Here is a 24,857-nt window from a genome sequence, read left to right as displayed (position 1 = left end):
TTCTAACTTGTTGCACTGATTCCCCTGATTCATTGTAGATTTCATCTTTTGTCAATTCGAGGGCTTAGTGTCAAACAACACTATCTACAAAAGTGCAACTTTACAGGAGAGCCAAAAATCGTTATTTTAGATTCTTGTAACTCAACAAGGGATATGTTTATTTAAAACATAATGTTAATATTTTATAATTTATTGTGTATTGTACATTTATCTTGCTTATGATGATGTTAAAATTTATAGGGATAGTTTTAAAAAAATATGAAAGCAAGGGTAACTTATGTAGTTAGCGTTAAACTTTACTGACGATTTAATAAGAAATTAGAAAAGATTGACATAACGTTGTTTGACTATCATGTAGCCATAAATGTAAAATAACGTTATCTCAAAAAAAAAAAAAAAACTTTTTTGTAGATAACGTTGTCTGACTTTAAGCACTCGAATTCAACTCAATTAGGCAAAATCTAACAAGAAATACCTCCCTCCGTATTCTATGTGAAATATTTGAAAATCTAAAGATTTACAGAAACCAATTATTAAATTAAAAGTGATATAAACATAAAATATGTTGACACACCCAACTTATTGCATATATGGGTTAATTAGCTAGTAAACATACCTATGCATATTCGGCACATGTGTGATTTCCCACTAATATTGAATGGTGGACTTATCAGTTTTCGTTATTGGCGTTATTTAGTGTTAGCCCATGTCGATAACACCGCACATCCATTTGTAAAATTATAACCTCAACCATATAATTATCATATTATTTAATTATGTACTTATGTTGTATAGTTTAGCTTTAGGAATGGTGATAACACTGATAACCAATTCACTATTCAAATCGATCATCTGTATGTCTACAACAAACCGAGAACTTGAATTATATATTACGAGTGTTCTGATAAAAAATATTATTTCTTTTGCAGACCTGAAGAAGTTTAAATTTTTAAAAATATTGAAATATGGGCTAAAAATCGGACACATAGGCTACGGTGATGATTAGGTATGGACAAGATGATTACTAATAAAATTTTAATAATACCTATTAAAAATTGTATTTAATTTTATTTTATTTGTAAGTATATCTTTTATTTAACTTGTATTATCGCAAGCAATATGCTTATTATTAGCTTTACAAATATTGCTCGTAAATATTAACCACAGTACAAAAATAACAAGTTAGTTTAATAATGGAAAATAATGATAGACAGATACAGCCGTCTAGATGACTCTGTCGCACGGCTTGTCTCGCACGCTGTGTGAGACGGGCATCAGAGATGTGTACATATCAGACAGGCGGGCGGTTAGGAATGGTCGCTTTGGCCACTCATGTCTCATTTAGCTTCTTTATCAAATTTTCCACTTTAGAGTCGTCAGAATTTGATTATCAGAATTGTCATATCTGGAAAAAGAAGACACAAAAGTTGTATATTCATTAGCCTGAGGAGGTGAGGTACCTAACCTTTAGTCCATTTTTATATCATTATTTAGATGAACAATCACAAAAAAACGTGTATACAAAATAATATAATGTCTGGTCAAAGATGGCAGGTAGAAGCAAAAACTTTATAAAATATTAAATAACATTTATTTGAAAATAAATTTTATTGAAATCGCAACAGAATAACCATATTATTGTTATTTTACGAATAAGTTTTAATTCCACTGTCAGTGAGTGAAGGTTACATAATATTATTATACGCGGCTTGAGCGTTGGACTATCACGCCGTGGGTCTCGGGTTCGAATCCTGGGTCTGGCAAGTACACATATTGTTTTTCAATTTGTGTGTGAGTCAGGGTATGGACCTAATAGGTTGAGCAAGTGGCTGACATCCATTTCTCGTAAAAAACAAAATTTGTCAATACAAACCTCTACTCTGTGGAGGCCCATATGATCCTATTAGGATCGGACATGGTCGGAAAAAAAAAAAAAAAAATTATTGTGGAATTAGGTGCGTATTTTTCTTGCTGGCAACGCCGTTCTGTCTAAATTTTAGTGTTGCACCACATTACGTGTCGTCGCTGCAGTTGATTTTTTATCAAAAATATTTTACCCCAAAATGAGTAAAAAACAATGAATGTATCAATTGAGCAGTGATTGTGAAGAAGACTGGGTACTATTGAAACTAAGGACAAATGTGTTTGCTTAATATACAACGGTGTTGTGACAGTGATGAAATGTATCTGAGAGAGTACTGTATTGTCAGTTGAAAGTTTACAAACCAACACAATGAATCGTTTCGAATGCATAAAAATCGTATAATAATACTACGATAATAACAAATCTTTGATGGTTGTACTGCGAAAATTAAGGTCATCATTCGATAGAAATCATTGCCCAACTGAAGACTGTATTCAGAAGCTGATTAAAAATTTTGAAGAAACCGGTAGTGTTTCGGATCACCTGTTCATCGAGCCCATTCATGCGAAAGAGCTAGAAATGTCAATTCCAAGAAGATCAGTGACTTGGCCCCTCATACGGCCCTTTATGACGAATTTTGCAGAAAGACTTTCACCTACACACATGTAAGATCCAACTCACGCAATAACTAAAGCCAAAAAACCATGAGCAGCATCACAGATTCGCCGATTGAGTCTTGAAAGAGCAGGTTTTCAAGTAAATTCAGTGATGAAGCAAATTTTCATCTTAATAGGTATATTAATAAGCAAAACTGCCATATTTGGGTGCAAAAACACCCATAACAGCCGATTCAACTGAGGCTGTTACATTCTTCCAACAGTTACTGTTTTTGGTCTGAGACGTGGCGTTAATGACGTTCGCTACAGGCAAATGATTATTGACTTTTTGTGATCGAAATTAGAAGATTTCGATTTGGAAAACATGTGGTTTCAACAGAATAGGGCTACATCCAGCTCAGGAAATACTGGTTTTATTGCGAGAAAAGTTCGATGGCCGTTTAATTTCAAGACAGCAATTTCAATTGCCCATCAAGATCATGCGACTTGACACCGTTGGATTTCTTTTTGTGGGCTTATGCGAAAGGAAGTGTCTATACGAACAATCTACAAACTCTTGAAAGGCTTAACGATAGAGCCTGAAATGTGTGAAAGTCATGAAAAATTGCCGAAGGCGGATCGTGAGCTGCAAGGGCGCTATGTTGTAACTCGGGAGATTCAAAGTCAGTCGCAAATGATTTCGATTGTGACGTATTGATTTTTGCTTTGTTGTAACTATATCTTTACCGGAATGAGTCAAATTTGTGTCGACACTATTGACCGGGTGAACTAGTATCGTTAACATCCCATACAACAAATAAGTGTGTGGGTATGCGCATTGGGTCATAGACTAATTAATTGATTCATGATAGAGTGCCTCGCGTCGATCGTTTTGAACTGTCAATAGTGAAAAGCTACGAAAAGATATAATTATTGGACTCCCGAGAATAATTATTAATATATTATTTAATATTTTGCGAATGTATTGGTAATTTCCGGTTAAACAAAGAGCTTGTGAGATATCTTTCGCAAATTCTCACACGATATATTGTTATTTTGGCACACGACTTGTTTATTTTGATATTTAGATTTGTAAAATGTATGAATATTTTCCGACGGAAAATATAGTGATTGTTGAACCTTTAATTGTCAAATTTATAAGATACATACGCACATATCGTCGAGTTCTTGCCACCCTTCCTCCTTTTTAGATTCATCATGTTTTTGATAAGGTATCTATATTAAAGCTTATGTTTTCTTCTGTTCCAGAAATGTCAAAAGACATAAATCGCTGTATAACACGGAAATTGTGAGATAAACAGAATTAAAATACCTAACTATGTTATTCACAATGTTACTACATACATTTGTAATGAATAAATACATTTAAAAGGATGTTATTGAAGAGCATTTTGTTTATTTTGCTTTATAGTGTAATAATATTTATGTGGTTTCGCATTTATGTGAGGTTATTTTGTACGTAACCATATCATCATATTATACTAAATCAATCGAATATATACGTATTATACATATACATAATTAACAAACATATTGATTTCGTTTGACGTTTCTATTTTTTTGTACCAAAGACATCGATTATCTCGGCTTCGTTTGTTTTATTTGGCAATTTTGGCAGTGTTGCCAACTCATGTTACACCTCGGGCCTCGATAGTTAGGAAATCGATCTGCAGGGAGGTAATTTGAATGATATTGTTTCATATTGCGTAATTGCAAATACCATATTCATACCAGATCTTGGGTAACATATTAAATGTAAAATAAATATGTACTTACCTATCGAATATTCTAGCTTCCTTGAGAACGTTTCCGAGATTGATATAGGCATCCAGAAAATTAGGGTCCAGTGCAACAGCTTTTTCAAAGTGATGTATCGCCAGCCATATTTCGATTTGTGAGTTAAAAACGCAACCCAAGTTACTCCAGGCTACGGCAAAATCCGGTCTTGTCTCTATTGCCTTTAGATAACATGCCTAAATAACAAAAGAAAAATATAAAGCATATGCCATAATGGTAATGAAAAATGTTGAAACATAAATACAGTATATAACTACGCATATTCTACATAAAAAAAATAATGCATATGTGAGTATAGGATAATACTTAATGGATGGAATTAATAATATGCCAGTTTTAAATAGATATGTAAATGGTGAAAAGAGTACAGTACATAGTTTGATTTGACCATCTGCTAGCATTACATAATATAATGAAATTTTGTCATATCCAGCATGCCTCCATTTAATGTTATATTACTAATAATAATAATATATTCATTGACATGTTTTCTTTTTTAAGTACATACTTAAGTTTTTTAGTCATCTTTACATGATTTAAGAATGTTTTCGACTGTCCGCCTCGATTGGCGACTAGTGAGAAATTTCATCACACCTACTGTTGAAAATTATTTGCCGTTTCACTGAAGTATGCTCTTAATGAATTTGAAAGAGCATTTAATTATTTATATCACAAATTATTGGTTCCTAGTTATTTTGATTGTCACAGTATTTAAAAAACAAATATTTGAGATTGAATGTAATTGTAATTATGCTATTGTTTAGTGAACTACTCTCCGACAACAAGAACTCGTCGATTACAGGAAGTCGCTGTAGTCTCATATAGAAAACTTCTCCGACTCCTTTTCTTCTTCGCATTAAACCAAAAGTTTACTAATAATTCTAACATCTCTCCTGATCGTTTTAGAGATATTTTTGTTATAAAAAGCATCAATTTTGGGGCGTGCCTCATTTGAAAACAGAAAAGCAAACAATTGCACAGGATGGGCTTTGTTAGTTCACAGTTTTACCACATGGACAAAAAGTTCCTGTTTGAAAATACACTAATAAGTGATAACAGTATAATATATCTGTCAACATGTAGCTTTTATATTACAGTAAAAACAAAGGATTTAATATGATTATCGAATATGAAATAATAATTTAATATAATGTGTATTATTTAAAATAGATTTTTAATAAGATGACGAGATAAATAACATTAAAATAATTAGACTGAGCTTGCAGCATGAACTTTCCAATTAATTGAACTGGCTTTAGACCCACATTATAATGGTTAAGATTTTTTTGTTAATTTTACGATATGAGTTATTTATGTTGCAGTTGTTTCAGGCTTATAAACCCATCTTTGGGACACTTTTTTTAATTTTTTTAATATCTAAGAGTAGGGCTTCCAATTAACCAGAGGGAAAATACTACCCGGTTAGTGGTTATTCTGCGAATAACTAACCGGGTAACCGGTTATAACCGTCGTATTTACATATCTACTTGCTGAATCTACTAAATCCATGTCCATGCCCTGGATCGAAACACATGAAAAAGATCATGTGACACATTATCACTCGCTCATGCGGCTACATAATATAAATAATTATAATATAATATTTTGACATTTGTTTTTGATAGCATTTGGTGGCTAAAACTTATAAATGGGTGGAACCAGTGGCGATGTGCCCCTGAGAGCGCTGGAGCGGTGAACACCCACCCACTCAATTTATGCGAAAAAAATATTTTTTTTAAATAAGTATTTCATTTATATTTGATTTATTAAAAGTGTTCTGATCTATTACCGTGGTCATTAGTTCATATACAAAAACAAATTCTAATATGTGTTTTTAACCGGCTATTTTAAAGACTTGTTCATGGGAGCGATATACCATTTCGCTCGTCTGTCGGAAAGCGCCCAGAAATCTTATATGGATTAATGCTTTTGCAATGAGAAAGAGTTGCATGCAAAACCAATATGTACATATTTTTTCTTCCTGAAACGTGTCTTCGCGAGCGACGGTTTGAGTTGCTCACGCCCGAATACCTACTTCGAATAACGTCGGGGATCTTCGGTTTTAAAACCATACAGCCCGTATCACACAACAATTATTGTTTGACAATTTTTATTCAATATTAATATAAAAATAAATTCTTTTCACAGTACGTATATTAAATTTCCGCACATGTTGACAACATTTCTCAAATTTAAGCGAAATACAATTTAAAAATAAACTTCATGTTTTTTTCAGTTTGACAACTAAATTCACAATGTTTATCAATTATAATATCTCTCCAAACTAGCTCTGTGGGGATTTAATATGCGTGGTAGGGTGGAAATCGTAAAATATCACGTTATCACAGTTATAAAAGTGGAACTGATTTGTAAAAGAATCGCTAACTGGGTAGTATTTTCACCATAGTTAATAGAATGGCTCTAGCCTCTGTGATCATTCTACATGATTAATTTTTTGGAGGTTTCTTATTCAATCACCATTATATTGATAATCATTGATCTATATATTATGTATTAAATTTAAATAAAATTAATAAAAATTCTCGAATGGTTATTGAAAAGTTTTCATATACTATATTATGTTAATCCAGTGAAAATGGGTTTATAATAAAATGAGTAGGTATAGCAAATACTTTGTATATTAAAATAATTAATAAATATAATAAAAAATCTGCATATTGATTGATTAAAATGTATTGAAAAATAAAACATATTATTTTGTTGAGCATATTATCAATATCACATCGACCAAGTAATATACTCTAATATCACAACATTTACGCTTTAAAATAATTTACGCCTTATAGCCTAGAGAAAATAAAATGCTTACAGGTTACGATCATTGGACACTAAAAAACAAACAGTACCTGTAAACTTCCAAAAAAGAAAAATTTGTAATGCCCCATCTGTAAGAATTACTAACACAGTCAAAACAATCAAAAAACATGTTGAAATACAAGATGACTGCAAAAATCCTTCCTGAAAATAAAAAAAATAATATTGAAATCTACGCCAAAAGCAGAACAGACAATTAAGAGTAAACTTGGATATCGGGTGAAAGAATACACTCAAAATAAATTTGGGTACGAGCACTTGCTAGAACAAAGCCACGGAGTCCAGCGTACTCTTCATTGTTTGTATAAATGTAATTGTTAAAGCTTACGCATAAATTGATGGTAACTGACCGCATCCATAGAAAAAAATCTTGAACTAAAACAGTGTGAAAATCATTAAATCTTGTTGTCGTATATGAAAGCCCGGAGCCCATAGCGTTTTGTTGGGGGGACAGGGAAGCAGTCTACTATACCTTTCCAACAGCAGAATGCTCGATTGGGCCCGTCCGTTGTCCAAACGATTGTATCAAAACGCAGGTAATTCCAAGATGGAGACTCTCCAAACACCTAATCTCTGATATTATAAAAATACAATGAAATTAGAAATATTCGTTCAATTATGTGTGATATAATATGAGTAATTTATAAAACAATGTGTTTAAATTGATTGATATTAATATGACTACCAATTGAAACGTGTTTAAAACACATATGATAGTGATTGTCAGCCGGGTCTGCGAAAATTCACACAACCTAACGACAAATGTACAACTTGAATGATAATAAACTAAAAAACGGTTCAACATAACCTATTTTTAAATGACACATTTTGAAAAGCCATTCTTGGAGCAACAAGGAATGAACGAATCCAGTTGTCAATAATGAACGTTGCTACCAACCATGCATTAAAGATTTTGTTTCTGTCAAACCGTTTAAAATGTGCACAGTATCGTTATAATTATAGCAGAGTATTGAGCTATTGCTGTACTATTTATTATTATGTACATTTATTGCTTTGCCAAAATGTTTTAGAAAAATAAGACGTATGTTACAACAACTCGTTTATCAAAATTATTAAGAAGAAAATTTACCGGTAGTGACACCTACAAAAGAAATTGGGTCTAACGAATAGTTTATAATATTATGCTTTCATCATAATGAGTTTCTGACAAGTTGCATTGCTACAATATGTAGAAATGAAAAAAAAAAATGATCATAAAGTTTAACATAATACAAGTCACAGTACAAATAAAGTTAATTATGTACGTGTAGGAATCTATAGGTAGGTAGATAGGTGATGCAGATGAAAGACAGTCGTGGTTGTTCGTGATGATGGAGAAGCGAGAGTTTATTTACTGTTACATCAGTACAGGGGTAAAATCGGTACAATATAATAAATACAATGACAATAGGGTGCGATGTGTTTTTCCCGGGAAGAGAATATTTAGGAAATAACTATTACAGATACTGCAGAAATTATAAATACATTGAGCTATTTACTGAGTTTGCCACTACGGGAAATGAATATTAAGAAATTCGTAATTGCGGTCAGTTATTTAATATTGCCGATCAATATGCTGACACGGCACGAGTTGTTTATCCCCATATACATATATTATAATCAAACAAGCTATCTATCACAAGTTATAATATAGTCACTCTTAGGGCTTTACACTATGCTATTTATAAGTATGCCGAAATTTTTCATATATTACAGTATAATGAATGATATGGAACTCATAAACCTACCTATCGCTCAATGATATTAACCGTTCAAATGGTGACTACCCATAGTCATTTAACTCCAGATTTATAATTGATAAAATCTGTGTATAAAGAATAATTATTATTCTAGTGGAATGCTATAATTAAATGAACAACAGTAATGAAAGAGGCCAAATCTGCAAACCTTGAAGTGAGATGTGGTTCTAATTCTAATAATGTGGAAAATAGTGACAAGGTAATCTTCGGATTGATTTACAAAGCGATTTATGATCTTGTCATGAATAAATGCAATAGATTAATAATTATATCATATTTACTTTTGGAATGCTGATCTGTTTTTCATCCGAAGAATTTGTTTGAAGAATCACACAATGACAGTCAAGTTTTACGTAATATGAAAACGTAAGAATAATCATAAGAATGATAAAAATCTATGTATGGTTTTTATTATGGAATGTCGAAGAAAAGGTGATTATAATTTATAATATAAACATATCCATGGTAATTTGTTTATAGAAATAAAGTATATTTTGAAAGAAATAGAAATGAATAGAATTAGTGTTGATTTATTTAAAAATAAAGGATTTGAACACAATTAATAAAAGAGTGATGTACGAAAGTGGATTAAACGAAAATAATATGAAAACAATAATATAAATTAATATCAAAAAATTGTAACAAGAAAATATCTATCGAAAATTTCAGAAAGTAGATTGGCATTGTTTTCAAATAATCATGTAACTCTCGCAATGTTATTTCCAGTGACCGAGCAAGAGAATTTGGTTTCATTCCGTTTAATCAATGCTTGTAATATTAAAAAATTATGTAAATAAATGCCCTTTACTGGCAGTGAAACTAATTTGCGAAAATTACACAATGCCTAAGTACAACAATAAAGTTCAACTTAACAATAACACAGAAGCCATTTTTTTAAAACAAATCAAAATTTTTAGTCTTGTCTCTCCTCCTGTTCATTAAAAAAAAAAAAAATGATGAGACGTTCCTTCTCCTCGCAGTGTCTTGTGGATTATGAGGCGTTGGGGTATTTAGTGGTGAGGAGGCATAAAAAAACAGGAAAGATTTTTTAAATTCGATACGGAAATGAAAAAACTTATAAAACAAGAATCTCTAGAGTCAATCATCAAAACTTTCAGTTCATATCCTGTAACATGTTAAGGTAAAGGATGGCCGAGTGGCTTAAGCATCGGCTTATAACATTGTGGGTCATACAAAACAGAATTAACTGAAAATGAATTGCGATGAAACTTTTGTCGGTTGTTGTGCGCACACCTCCAAAGGTTTCTAAATTAGTACAACCAACTTCTTCTTCTATTTGTATGCATTCCTATACCATTAATCCGATTGCAATGTAACTTTGGTGAGTCGTGCGCACGCCCTTAGAGGTATAAATATTTTAAAGAACATCAATTTTTATAAAAATATAAATGTGTAGATATAACTTGAAATCATTTTTATTTATATTTTTTAATGATATTTTTAAAATAAGTACCTATATATAAAAAATATTAAAACTATGAATTAGTCAGAAATCTTTTTATTTTATTATTATTAAAGAATATAATATTTGGATGTTTGTATGTACCGTCCTGGTGTCGGTTTTTCTTTAGACAAATTCACACATGTAGTCGGATTTCAACAAAATTTGGAGGGTGGACGGAGGCTGACGAGCCGGTGTGCGTTATCATTGTCTCGAATTTCAGATTTAACCCGTTGCACCCCGGGGACAGTTTTACGGTTTTTGCGGAAAAAGGCCGCCGCGTACAGGTCCTTGAAACGCGGCAGTTAATGCTGCAAACCCCATTTTCATAGAAAATGTCGCTAGAATGTGTATATTTAAAAAATATTGGCGTTTATTTCAGCTCGATCGGGGGTCAAATGGCAAAGTTAGATGCAAATAATTGTGTTATTAGAATCGCTAATCGGTAGGGAGACAATTGAGACAGCGCGGGGCGGGCAACGAATGCTGCCAAATTTTCTAATGAATCCAATTCAAAAAGACTCAGCGAGACTCACCCTATGTGCAATTTTCAGCTCTGACAGATTGTATATAGACAATCTGATGATTTGGCGTAAACATTTCTATCGCGATTCCGTATTTTTTAAATTCAATCCTTTGCAGTATACAAATTAAATTTAGAATTTTTAATTTTCAAATATTAAGCCATTCCACTCCTGCAGCCCGATTCAGTAACTAACGACTCGTGTGGGACATCATAGTTATTCGCCAACGTGACATATGTTATCGAAATATGGTATGTTGTAACTTTATCACTACCTGAATTAGTCATAATCCGCGTCGACATTATTGCCCATACCAAAGGGCACTCGTGACTAGAGTCGCCCATACGCCTTGAGTCGGTGGGCATGCGCGTTGATGCCTCGCGCCGATAACATAGTTATGTTTTGAGCTGTCAAAAATGAAAGGCTAGGCTGCGAAAAGATACTATTTTATTATTGGGCTCGCGAGAATAATTACATATTATTATTTTATATTTCGCCAAAGCATTGCTATATATTTGTATCATTCACCCAATTATTGTAAAAGATGTCAATCCCAGAAATAGTTACTTTTGCTGCACTTTTAGGATCACATAATCATCTGCGAAACAGATTTTTTAATTTCCGGTTAAACCAAGAGCTTGTGAGATATCTTTCACAAACTCTGACGCAATATAGGTATAGTATTGTATATTTTGTCGTAAGTTTAATGTTCCTACCTACAAGCGTGAAGAGTTTCCAATGCGAAAATATAAATATGGTTGTACAGCTTAAAATTAATCAAAGACGTAGAAGATGACAATTTGACCCATCATGACGTTTATAATATTATATCCATGGAGAATTAAAAAGTCGTAGGTAGGTATAATGTTGAGACGGATATAACCTTACCTGATTTCAATTAAGATCACTTAACTGAAACTTCTCCTTTCTTTTGCTCGACGAACGATGTAAATTCGTGTACCTATTTCCTGATTTACATGTGTATTTTGATATTTCGTTTCATATGTGACAGTGACCTTGAAAATCAAAACGTCAAAATGAATGAGTATCGCTCACGGAAAGAACACGGAAATTACGCTATACCAATTAACAATAAAGATGCCAAATTATATTATTCGCGATGTTACTAGTTATCTTGAGTTCAATTATGTTAATATTTTATAATGAATAAATACCTACATAAAAATATATGTTATTGAAGGCACTGTGTTTATTTTATATTTATACGATATTGTATGGTTTCGCATTTATGGGAGGTTATTTTCTACGTAAATAACTATATCATATTATACTAAATTAATTGAATATTTAGGTATTATACACAAACATACCCAACAAATATAATAATTTCGTTTGACATTTCATCTCGTACCATAGACATAAATTTTCTCGGTGTTGCCAACTGGTTACTCGCGAGTTAAAAGAGTCCTTAGCGAGTGGCTACCAGAATAGGTATTATGGTATACGACATGAAATGGGCGATAATAACTTGTCATGTCGCACAATTCTCGCACACACGAGTCGATAGTTACAAAATCGGGCTGCTGGGCAGCGGCGGGTGATACTGCTAGTTATTGTATAAATGCAACATGCGTAGCACAACTCTGCATAGCATCGCACTTTTTTTACCTGAGGAAGCATTTCTTAAAATCAATATGATATTGATTATATTTTAGCATAATGTCACGTTTAAGTGTTTCACTATGATTCCACAAACATGATAATCTACCCTCAATATCTGCCAATAGCAGTCTTGTGTATAGAATAGATGCGCAGGGCCAGTATATGTAATGTATGTCATTTTCTATGGCCGGTTTTGTAGGGCGCTTGTGGCATATATCCGGTCAAGAAGAAATGAAATCGGCAAACCAGTCCACAATATCAGCATAATTACCTATATAATAATAAAATGTCAATACTTAATGTAATAGTGTGTATGTAGATGTGTTATTTTTGTCAATTTGGTATACAAACTATCCCGGATTGGTAACAATATTGTGTTCTCATATTTCATTTTTAAAATCTGAAATTATGAATGAAAATTTATTGACTATGCAGTGTTTTTCTCTAATAATTGGTAGGAATAGTGAAAATTGTTTTTTAGGAATGGGAGATTAAAAAGACTGGTTTAACTGTACCATAATGAAAGTATGTACAGTTGTTTCCTATGCTCAAATTTAAGAATAGCACACAAGAATATTATTTTCTGAGATGGTCGGACACTCAGGTGGTAAAATTTCCGAAACGTGCATTCCTAAATTAATGTTTAGACAGGTGCAGGAAACAACTGTAAAAATATCAATGAATGGACAATAACAAATTATTACAAGACAGCAAAACCTGAAAATCAAACATAAAATTAATCAAAGATAAATCTATGACATTACGCATGAGCATTTTACATATCACATACTGATGACTATAGGGCCATATTTGTCAATTATTCATTTTTCGTTTTTTTACACAATAATATGAAATTTTTAAATGCCTTTTGATAGCCAAATAACCAAACCTCTATGGTTAAAAAAATAGTTGGGCCTATATCTAGAGAATATACAATTATAAGTATTGCAACATCTATTTACAGTTATAAGGTCGGGCCACATCTGCAACTAGCATGACTAGTTGAGATTGAACCAAATTTAAAGAAATGCCTGTATGATAAACGTTTTCAAAAAATTATAAAGATTTATTAAGTCACATTTTAACATCAAATGGCGGTTTCTACAAATTTGCAGTTGGGGCCCTATAGTTGTCAATATGCCATATGTATGTGTCTATTTTTACAGATTTCCTTTTTGTATTTGTGAAAAAAAGAGAAAAATATCATTTCCTTTCGAAACAGCACAGCACTGGGCATATTACACTTATTCAAAATCATGTAAAGTATAGAAATTAATTATGAAAAATGAGTTTTATTTAGAAATGCTGACGTCATTCTACAACAATAAACATAATATGTATGTGTATGACATAAATAATTATAAATGTCAGGATTGAATTGAATTCTCTTCTACTCCATACTGACTTAAACTATTTGGTGTATTTTCAATGTATTGTAACTTTTGGAAGTTAATATTATTAAGTTTCTATATGTACCTACTTGCTCTACATTCACTATAAAAAAATATATTATATTCACTAAAACGCCCATTCTCAACAGCTGTGTCGTTGAAGGTTGCTAGGTGTGTCATATGGAACGTGTTTGACCGTATTATTTTGCTCGAAATTTTTAGAATTGGTTTGATTTTGTATTTGGTTTTTTTACACTGAGTATACACTGTGACAAACCAAAAACAAAAATACAATATTGTTTGATACTCTAAGCCATGGGTGGCTAACCGCGGCCAATGGGCAGCATCCTGCCCGTTGGATGTCAACTTGTGGCCCGTGGAGCAGTGAGAAAATAAAAATAATATCAAATGCTGCCGCTAGATGTGCTAATTTCGCAAACTAAGATTCGATATTGGCTCACTCGAATTTGAATTCGCATGCAAACAGGCACATACTCCCAAATGGAATATTGTGAAATATGTTGCGATGAACAGTTAAAGGAGAAATTCCATCAGGTTGGTTTGGAAGAGTTTTACATACATGCTCTAATAATGACCTCGCTATTTGGAAACACTCTGAACTGCTTTTTAGTCGGATGAAGCATATCAAATCCCGAGTGAGAACATGAATCACTGATGTGCATTTGGATAACTGTTTGCGTGTAGGAACAACCTCATCCGATATCGATATTGATGCACTTAGTTCTGCCGCACAAAATCAAACTTCTCACTAACATTTATTATTTTTATATTATTTTGTTTATTTTTTATTATTTAAAAAAAAATCTAATAAATATGTTTGATTCTCATCTTTGTTTTATTTTATTTAATAAGTATATTTTATAATATAAATATTTATTTTTTGTTTTGTGTAATAAAAAAATCAGTTGTGCGGCCCGGTAGAAAATCTAATTTTTAGAATCTGGCCCGGCTGCTGAAAAGGTTGGCCACCCATGCTCTAAGCCATGGTTTCTTAACCGGTGGTCCGCGAAAATTTTTGGTGGGCTGCAAAAATTTTCTGCAGTTCAAAAATAGTTTCCTGGAAACCGAACATTTGAAGTGGGGTTGTAATATATTTCGACAATTGTTGTTTCAAAAATAGTGTAAATATAAATATTTATTATTTTATTCCAATGTTGATGGTCCGCAAAACATTTTTTGATTTTTTTGTGGTCCGCGGATGTAAAAAGGTTAAAAAACATTGCTCTAAGCCAGTGTTTCGCAACCGGTGTGCCGCGGAGCATTGTTAAAAAAAACACAAATAATTTTGTATATTATACAATACTTACTTAATAGCCAAATTTGCGTACATGGCTGGTAATACATCTGAGCACCTGCATGAACTTAATAAAACAATGCAAGGTCAGAATGAACAAATTGACGTGATCTGATAAATTAGAAGGAGCTAAGACAAGGATCTCTACCAGACCACCAATGAAAACAAGCAATTAATTTTGGATCCATCTCAAAAACATTTAAATTTGCTTCAAAAGAAATTTCATCATTACTTTCATACAATCAATATGACTGGATTCGAAACCATTTTGCAACCAATGCCGAAAATTCTATAAAAGCGCTTATGCTATTTTCTGGATATCGGTTAATGAAGAATATCCTCCTATTTCTGACAAACTAAGTAAGTAAGGCTAAAGACTTTTACGTTTATTGAAACAAGCTCAGGTATCATAATAATTAGTCATTTTATTGATATACAAATACATGGGAAAATGTACATTTGGTTCTTCGTCATGCGTTATGTATATATAATTTTTTATCAAATAAGTAGGTAGGAATGCAATTTTGGTACTCTGGGGGCTCTAGCCTGGAGGCCCAAGCTCAGGGGGGCGACGTGGCAGGTCAAGCAAATAAGTGAGATAAACACAAATTACAAATTTGCTCTAAGAGCAAAAAAAAGTTTGTTTTACTTTGCTGGCATTAATATTTTAATACATACGATTGTGGGATACAATTTATTATTTTTGTATCAATACTTGACAAATAATTAGGTGTTGTTAAGCCGACAACTAACCATTATTCACGCGGATGTATTAATAAATACAAAAAATCGCTAAACATAGAATCAATACGATTGATTTTACCTCGAACACCATTTGAAAAACGCTATTTTAAAGTATCACACTGTGTTTAACTTTAGCGATAGGTAGGAGTATAAATTGTTTAACCTGTGGTGTGCTGCGGAATTCTGGGAAGACCTTTAGTGTGCCGTGGATGAGAAAAGGTTGTGGAGCACTGCTCTAAGCGACTTAAGCTTAAGCAATTCTTAACCTTATGTCACCGGAATCGGTGACTTAGTAGAAGTGAGACAAACATGTAATGTGTACATTATTAGAATGCCTTAGTTAAGGTTAATTTAAAATCAATATCTCTGCATTTCACTCAAGTTATATTATGGTAACAAACTGATACTGCATTAATAATTATGTAGTGGGTAATCTCATGCAGAGTGGTACAAAGAGGTGGGGACAAGGATAGGATGGCACATCATTAGCCAATTAGAAGACACCATTGTCATTTTATAGGTTATTTTTGAAATCCAAGATGTTCTTGAAGATGAGCCGCAATGATGGGTGTCATTTTTTTATAGGTCACTATTGGAAAAGGGTTGAGAATCCCTGCCTTCCTGTATATCTTAGTTACTAAGATATACAGGAAGGCAGGTATACCTAAATGGTTTTTCAAAAGATTGCCTATGCAAACTACACTAACAATCTATGTTATCTGTCTAATAACTAAACTAAGGTTGAAATTGAACTGAAGTATAGAATGCTACCTGTAATTTATGGAAATTATTTTTGTATTATTTTAATTAAACGTTGGCAGTCAAAGTGTGTGGTTACATAAAGACAATTATTATTATCAATGTACGTACATACAAAAATAAAACTGCCTTACTAGGTTTCATATTAAAAAATGATTTACTATACTTAGTAAAAGAAATGATAATAGTTCTCTTCTCGCATTATAACATTCACATCTGATAATGAATCGTTTTAATTAATGTTTTGATCATAAAATGGATTCAATAGAAGAATAATACAAATGAATTACGATTTTAAAATGTGCGCCAATAGCAAATTACGCCAAAACACTATTAATATAATCAACAGAATCAAAAATCATGCTTCAATAACTCTGTGTATGACTATCCATTACATGAAATAGATTCAAAAAACTCAATTACATACCATATACACAAAAAATAAATGTTTCTATTTAATTTTTGTTCAAAATAAACAGTTACAGATTTCTTCACACTAAATTCAATGGAGCTCAAATTTTGATTCCGTTTACATACATAAAAGCGTACCAAACGAGTCACGAATTATTAAAATTATGAGTAATAAAAGTGTAATGAAGTTTTAAACATAATATTTTGAAGATCAAAATATTTCTTTTAATCTTCGTCACTAATTTGATAGCTGTAAACAAAGCCCAATGCTACCTCACTTTCTGAAATTACGACAGAAGAAAATTCTTTAAATATATACTTAAATAAAAATAGTAAGGGTAAAAGCATTGAAACATTTTATATAGTAATAAAAATAATAATTGGGGGGGTCTGTCGGGGGAGTCTGTAACCCCTAGAGAGCGCGTCTCCAGGTGGTGGATAGGAGAATGCCCTAATCAAGGGTAGGAGAAAAATAAAATATCTCCCGCGGACCAACAGACCTGGCCCTCCAGGTTGGGGGTTGGGCAGAGGGTTAACCACTCTCTCCCGTGAAATCACCAAAGGTTACTAATACTACACAATACCTCGGACATATGGCAACCGCTTATAGACGACCCGGACCGAAAAATGGACTACGGATAGGATTTTGGAACGTACTTAGTCTATACCGAGCTGGCGCAGCTCAAAACCTAGTGGAAGAACTGTCAAAATATAAGGTCCAAATTACCGCCATCCAGGAAACCCGTTGGCCGGATAGCGGAGAACTTATAGTCGGACAGCATGTTATCTACTATAGCGGAAACACAGAAGGGAAACATGTTTTCGGAACAGGTTTTGTGGTCGCCAGAGAAGTAGCAGATGCTATACTTTCTTTTGAACCCGTAAACGAGCGCATATGTGTGCTCAGAATCAAAGGAAGATGGTTTAATATATCACTTGTGAATGTACATGCCCCGACAGAGACTTCAGAAGAGGCCGAAAAGGATAATTTCTATGATCTCCTTGAAGCGACTTTTGACAGGCTACCGGGACATGATATCAAATGTGTGCTAGGAGACTTCAATGCGAAAATAGGGAAGGAAGCTGTATTCAGACCATTTATTGGAAAAGAGAGCCTACATGATCATTCTAACGAAAATGGTAAAAAAGTGGCTCTCTTCTGCAGCGCCAAAAACTTAATCGCCCGAAGTACCACTTTTCCTCGTAAAAATATACATAAAGTGACTTGGAATTCAAGGGACAGGAAGACTTTTAACCAGATTGACCATTTTCTAATTGATAGACGACACCATAAAGCTATTGAAAACATTCGAAGCTACAGAGGCGCTGACTGTGATACGGACCACAACTTATCGATAGCAACCTTTAGGGAAAAACTTAAAAAGACAGCGCACGCAAATGCGAAGACGAGAGTGAAGTACCATATAGAAAAGCTGACAACTCCAAACGGAAGAGATAGCTACAGAAAAGAGTTACAAAACCAAATCGGAATACTCACCGAAGGAAAAGCCTGGAGTATCGATGAGAGGTGGAAGAGACTAAAAGAAGGAATGGTAAAAGCTGCTGAAGTCTCGATAGGACTGGCACCCAAGAAAGTAAAGTGCCCTTGGTACGACGACACTTGCCGACAAATGGTGGAGGAGAGAAGAGCAGAAAGAGCGCTCTATCTGCAAAATACGCAGAGCGAAGAAGCACAAAAACGATATAGCGAGACGTGCAAAAATGTCCGAAAGCATCTGAGAAAGTGCAAACGAAGCTTCATCAAAAGTAATTTTGAGCAGATGGAAGAAGAAGCAAAACGAAATAAAACTCGATCATTCTTCTCGAAAGTGAGCTTTGAAAAAAGAGGCTTTCAACCTAGCACGCTACAAATCAAAGATCAACAGGGTCAGATAGTGGCAAACAAAGAGCAAGTGCTAAACATATGGAAGTCCCATTTTGAAAACTTACTTCAACGCTCTGTACCAGATGAACCTTTGGAATCGCCAGAAATCGCGACAGCAGAACCTCTTATACCGCCACCAAATAAGGCAGAGTTGATGGGAGCACTGAGTTATTTAAAGAATAACAAATCGGCAGGAAACGATAATATTCCATCGGAGCTTCTCAAGCATGGAGGAGAAACCTTTCTTAGTGCCATGCTTGAGCTACTGCAACAAATATGGGAGGAAGAAAAGATCCCTGAAGAATGGAAAGAATCACTGGTCTGTCCTATCTTCAAGAAAGGGGACAAACTCAACTGTGCAAACTACCGTGGCATCTCTCTTCTTCCTACTGCATACAAAGTTCTGTCGAACATTATTCTCGAAAGAATTCTACCATATGCCGAAAACATTCTTGGTGACTACCAATGCGGCTTTAGACGAAACCGCAGTACTACCGATCAAATCTTTACACTGCGCCAAATCTTTGAAAAGAAATGGGAATACGCCCAAGATGTACACTGTCTCTTTGTAGATTTTAAAACCGCATATGACTCTATTGATAGAGAAGCTCTCTGGAATATATTGAAAGAATTTGAAATACCGTCAAAACTTATAAATATAATAAAAGTATGCATGGACGGATCCAGAAGTAGAATTCATATGCAAGGTAGTATATCAGAATCTTTTGAGGTGACAGCAGGACTAAAACAAGGCGACTCCTTATCACCCATGCTGTTCAACTTAGCTTTAGAGAAAGCCGTTAGAGAAGCTCTGAAAGCAGAAGGTGGAGTTACCCTGAATGGGTCCCATAAAATATTGGGCTACGCAGATGATTTGGTGGTGCTCGGAGAATCTGAAGAAGAAGTCAGAGATATTTTCACTCCTCTGGAGGACACAGCGAAAAGGTTGAACCTACGAGTAAATGTGGGAAAGACCAGGTATTTGAAAATGACAAGAGGCATTGAACCCTCTGGAAACATTGGAATAAGAAACTCCTCGTTCGAGAGAACCTCTCTCTTCAAGTACTTGGGCTCCAACATTACCTCTAAAAATGAAATGTCCCTAGAGCTCTCTGACCGACTGAGAAGTGGAAATGCAGCGTACTTCGCGCTGAGTCGTCTGTTCAGGTCCAAAATGCTGTCCATCAAAACGAAATTCCGGGTGTATAACGTGGTCATCAAGCCAATCGTCATGTATGGATGTGAAACGTGGGGTTTAACAGAAAAACAAGAAAAGGCGCTCCAAGTGTTTGAAAACAGAATCCTCCGGAGAATACTTGGACCCGTCAATGAGAACCACCGGTGGCGCATCCGCACAAACGCTGAGCTCTTCGACCGATACCAACCTAGAATCACTAATATTCTGAGGTCAAGAAGGCTCAGATGGGCGGGCCACGTTGTACGATCTGAAAGATCTAGAACTCTCTATAGGATTTACAAAGGCACACCAGCTGGCACTCGACCTCTTGGCCGCCCTCGACGGAGATGGGCGGACAACATTCAAAGGGATGCGGAAAGGCTGGGGATAGTCAACTGGGAAGAGAGAGCGCTGGACAGAGATGCCTGGAGAAACGTTGTGCAGTCGGCCATGGACCTGAACGGCCCCTAGCGCCAGTTTAATAATAATATATAATTGGGGAATGAAACAAATCTGTTTCATACATAAAATAAATACAACATATTATTGACATGTACCTTGGCTTCATCTAGTCTTCCCAGAGCTTTCAGTAAGTTCCCTAGGTCGCTACGCACACAGTACAGTTCCTGAAAATAAAATAATATTATCAGTAACGTTTTTAACGTCACACTTAAAAATCAGATAATGTGAAGATAAGATATATATTTATCGTTGATTTTTTACCCATGCACGTTGAAGAAAACCTTGAGAAGCACCCCTGCGCATCTATTTTATACACAAGACTGCTTTCGGCCATTATCGAGGGTAGATTATCATATTATGTTGTATTGAGGTATTATAGTTGTTACAATAAGTTAGCCGTTAAACAGTCAAAACTGCTCGTTCACTCAAAAATTTAGCACAGCCAAGAGAGATGTTAAAACAGCACTTATTGTAAAAATTATAATACTTCAATACAAAATATGAAAAACTACCCTCGATAACGGCCGATAGCAGTCTTGTGTATAGATGCGCTGGTCGAATATACGAACAGTGAAAAGTTTGGAAGGCATTCATTATGTTGCATAGATAAATAGCACTTAGACGCCAAAATGCAACTTGGTTCAAGCATCAGCTGGATTCACTATTACGGATTTGTAAATACCAAATTGAACACTTACAGGGTTATATTGCAATGCGGTGATGTACGCTTGGACAGCTTGTTCCATGTCACCAGCGGCTACCAGGGCTGCAGCAAGGTTAATGTAGCCGTCGATAAAGTCAGGCTTTAACCGTACGGCATGTCGGTAGTTTTCCAAGGCTTCTTGTAACTGACCGCGTTCTTTGAAAACATTTCCTAGATTGCTGAAACCACAAACAAAAATTAAATCTTATAGGAGAGCATCTGCATTGGAAAGATAAATATAGTTGCTTAATCTCTAAAAGTTGTATGTCGAACTGGACTAGACATCGTCTTGCTTACGTGTACGTCCATGTCTAGTTGGACTTGACATATGAAAATGATGAATGTCTATCTATTACCTCTGGAACCTCTTCCAATGGTTAACTCCGTTTAGACATTTTTGTGGGTTACGCCACTTCTGCTCTGACCGCCTCAATTATACTTATTAATTATAGAAAACTTATCCCCTAAAAATGTCAAAAAGGAGTGGATGTGATATTTCAAATACGATCATTAAGAAATCCTGCGATAAATTTAAATTGGAATGGCTCTCTGAAATCATCGAAACAGAAATGCGATCTTCAATGCATTCGCAAAAAGTAAGAATTGGTGATATATTTGTTTATTCGGAAACAGATGATTGTGTCAAACACATCATACGCTCTGCAGCAAATATGCAAGGAGAATTCACGTTTGGAAAGAAGTGTATTGAATGGAGGTTGTATCTTTTAAAAAGGAATTTGAGTCAAAAAGCACACTGGGATCCTGTTAAGAAATTGAAAAATTTGAAGACTTGGACTTTTGAAAGTAATAACTGTAAACACGTAGTTAAAAATTAATAAGAAAAATATTTGTTGCAACAAACACCCCATTCGTCAGGGTGAAAAGAAACACATTTTTTATAAATGTTTATTTTGCATAAGTGTTTATATTGAACAAAAACAACCCAACATACAAATATATAGAAAAAAACGTTCTGCAAGTTTAGTAGGTATTTAATATATTTTATTAACGAATGATTTTTTCTCTATTTCCTATTTTTTATGTATTTCAAAAATTATCGTTAGTGTTATTATTATATAAAATCACTGAAATTAATAATTACCTTAAAAATATGTTTTAATGAAAAATTTACCGCACCGGGTGACACCAACCCTGGTTATACCACTTGCTCAGATGCGTTGATGATCCACACACACAATATAAAAATTAGACGGAATGTTGTATACAACATATTAGTCCGAATATAACATGACTATATTTGAGATGACAGTTGAAAGGTGAATATTAACTTTGGAAATGTTTTCTGATGCTTGCAAATTGTTAATTTTTTTCAAGTTTATATCATAACTTCTTCAAATGGCTTTATTTATCGGAACTTTATTTTATCCCTTTTTTCTACATGTTATTATTCAGTAGCAGAATATAAGACAAGGAAGTGTCAATATATAAGAAGAGAAAATTGGTTGACATTGGTAGAGGGTGGACAGAGGAACAGCAGCTGGAATCATTTCATTATCAATTAGTTCCAGAAAAGGTTCCCTTAGACTTAAAATAGCTGTCCTGAAATAATAAATAGTAATGGAGGCAATATTTTCTCAGCAGTTTTTTGATAAGAATTGGAAATATGGCAGTTATATTCTCACATTCAATATTTCTAGATATCTCACATAGAGTTATCAACCAGTGTTCTAAGCATAATTATTTTTAATTCTAGGCAATACCTATATGCTTCAGCAAGGAGAGGATTTTGTTTGATGGCAAGCGTCGAAAAGTGTGCAGATTTGTCTAGGCGGCGGCATTGGAAATGTATTGAGGACAGTAAAAGTAGCACTCCTGTATTTGCATTCTCCTGCCTCCAAAGCTGCATACAATGATGTTCAGCACTGTCATAATCACCGGATTGATATTCTCGGTGAGCCAACTCCAATAAGCCTGTAAAAAAGGATTATAACATTTCATGTTTATCAATCATAACTGTGACACATATGCATGAATGCATCAAGCATAAAACAAACCCAGTAACTAACCAGTTCTATAAACTGTTGTGTGCAAGATATTCTTATTTAATGAATATATCTACTACATGACCCCCACAAATGGGGGGGGGGGGGGACTGAAAGGGCTCAAGCCTGGGGACCCGGCCATAGGCGGCTAGGTATGGCGGGTTGACCAGATATGTGAGATAAACACACATCACAAAATTGCACTTAATAGTAAAAAAATCGTAAAAATAACGAGCTAATCAAAGTACAAAAATAATATTAAAATAGATTAAACATAATACATATTTAGTTTTTCAGAAAATTTTCGGTTACAGTGCCACAGATGACCGCATGACCATTTATAATTATTTTTTGGAGGAAACAGTTTATCCCATGCAGACAATAATTATATTAAATATTATAACTTTTTCTGTCAGCGAAGATGCTTTTCGATCCAATAATTGTTAATTTAAAGCTTGACATTTTCATACATTTTGATGTATCATTATCACACACTAAGGTTAGATTATGTTTGATTAAGTTGGGTTAGATTAGGTTAGGTTGGGTTTGGTCTAAAAAGAAAGTTATAAAAAATGATGCGGTCATCTGCAGCACCATTACCAAATTTTCAATAAAGCAAGTAAACCTGAATAAATTCGCTGTACGTTACTCGTTGAAACTGTGCATGTATAAATACCTATACTTTAAATTGCATACATATTGTTATTTACTAATGATTTACCCTTTAGCATTCATTTAATATTTGAATTATAAAATTTAAGTCGATAGTGGCATGTGGTCAAAACTCACCGAATTTTGAGTTCTACTGACGAACATCAATTGATTTGAGGGATGGATGCATTTTGCAAGCATTCATTAACCCAAATTAATAATCCAGCAGGAAGCCGGATAGAATGGGACACCATCGACATCGTAAAATACACAAAACATTGCCTAATGTTTCAATAAACAGTAAGTTTCGCTATGATGAATACAGCTTTTACGAATGATGGGCACTGATAGTGATAACATGCTCTACAATACCTCGATTTAAAAATAATCGTATGTACTTACTCATACATGACAGCTGAGTTATTTCTGCCATATTTTGTATTCACATTAAAAATCAAGTCATTAAAGATATTTTCCCGTCATTTTCCAATACATAAAACAAAATAAAGTTATTACAACAAACGAGACTAAAAATAGTTTCTTTTATTGCATTTCTTGTATGGAAAAAGCTTTTTGATTTACACTTCAACAGTTTACACGACTCACGCGATGTCATTGAAAATACATGCCCATAGACGAATGCATAGACTAATATTAGACCAGTGTTGTAATATTTCCAAAGTGGAACTATAGTACCGAGCCTTCAAAATTATAGTATTTCGGAATAATATATAGAGCACGCGTTGAATGACCAATACTTTTCTACATTTTCAAATATATTTAACATCATTGAATAACATTATATTATTTTGAAAGCCCGATTAATATCTATTACACCGTAATTAATTCCTGTTTATGTATACCTTATGTTCAC

General features: G+C 33.9%; 2 protein-coding genes across 5 annotated transcripts in view; one reads left to right on the top strand and one right to left on the bottom strand.

Moving 5' to 3' along the window:
* Positions 1-1,055: 1,055 nt before the first annotated feature.
* On the bottom strand, positions 1,056-24,600 carry LOC147079849 (uncharacterized). 2 transcript variants are annotated; one of them, XR_015070420.1, is made up of 7 exons: positions 24,386-24,600; positions 23,051-23,261; positions 21,325-21,508; positions 20,722-20,790; positions 7,586-7,686; positions 4,258-4,454; positions 1,056-1,405 (listed from the first exon to the last, which is right to left on the bottom strand). XR_015070420.1 is itself a non-coding variant. In XM_085945022.1 (6 exons), exons 1-6 carry the CDS (start codon positions 24,414-24,416, stop codon positions 1,354-1,356), a joined length of 744 nt encoding a protein of 247 aa, XP_085801148.1. In that variant the 5' UTR covers positions 24,417-24,600; the 3' UTR covers positions 1,056-1,353. The 2 variants fall into 2 exon arrangements, 1 of the variants encoding a protein (XP_085801148.1); XM_085945022.1 differs by lacking the exon at positions 7,586-7,686.
* Positions 23,044-24,857, top strand: part of LOC147079848 (uncharacterized) — a 36,950-nt gene continuing 35,136 nt past the window's right edge. For 2 of the 3 annotated variants that reach the window (XM_085945008.1, XM_085944992.1), the window contains exon 1: positions 24,061-24,283. The gene's annotated coding sequence lies outside the window, so the exon portion shown is untranslated. Of the gene's footprint in view, positions 23,242-24,060; positions 24,284-24,857 lie in introns of those variants that run through there. The other variant, XM_085944985.1, reaches the window with a different exon arrangement.

This window comes from Rhyacophila brunnea, unplaced genomic scaffold (assembly GCF_057557595.1).
Source record: "Rhyacophila brunnea isolate RB1 unplaced genomic scaffold, BYU_Rbru_1.0 scaffold_1, whole genome shotgun sequence".
Taxonomy (NCBI): Eukaryota; Metazoa; Arthropoda; class Insecta; order Trichoptera; family Rhyacophilidae; genus Rhyacophila; species Rhyacophila brunnea.
Note: the sequence above shows the minus strand (reverse complement) of the source record. Positions and strands in the feature narration are given on the sequence as shown.

What these genes read in the sequence shown, in the direction of transcription:
- LOC147079849 (XM_085945022.1), bottom strand. Translation starts at nt 24,416, where the DNA reads ATGGCAGAAATAACTCAGCTGTCATGTATGA. An exon ending in AACTCAGCTGTCATGTATGA is followed by an intron (nt 23,262 to 24,385) that starts GTAAGTACATAC and finishes CCTTTTTTACAG; the next exon opens with GCTTATTGGAGTTGGCTCAC. An exon ending in CCGCATTGCAATATAACCCT is followed by an intron (nt 20,791 to 21,324) that starts GTAAGTGTTCAA and finishes TTTTATTTTCAG; the next exon opens with GAACTGTACTGTGTGCGTAG.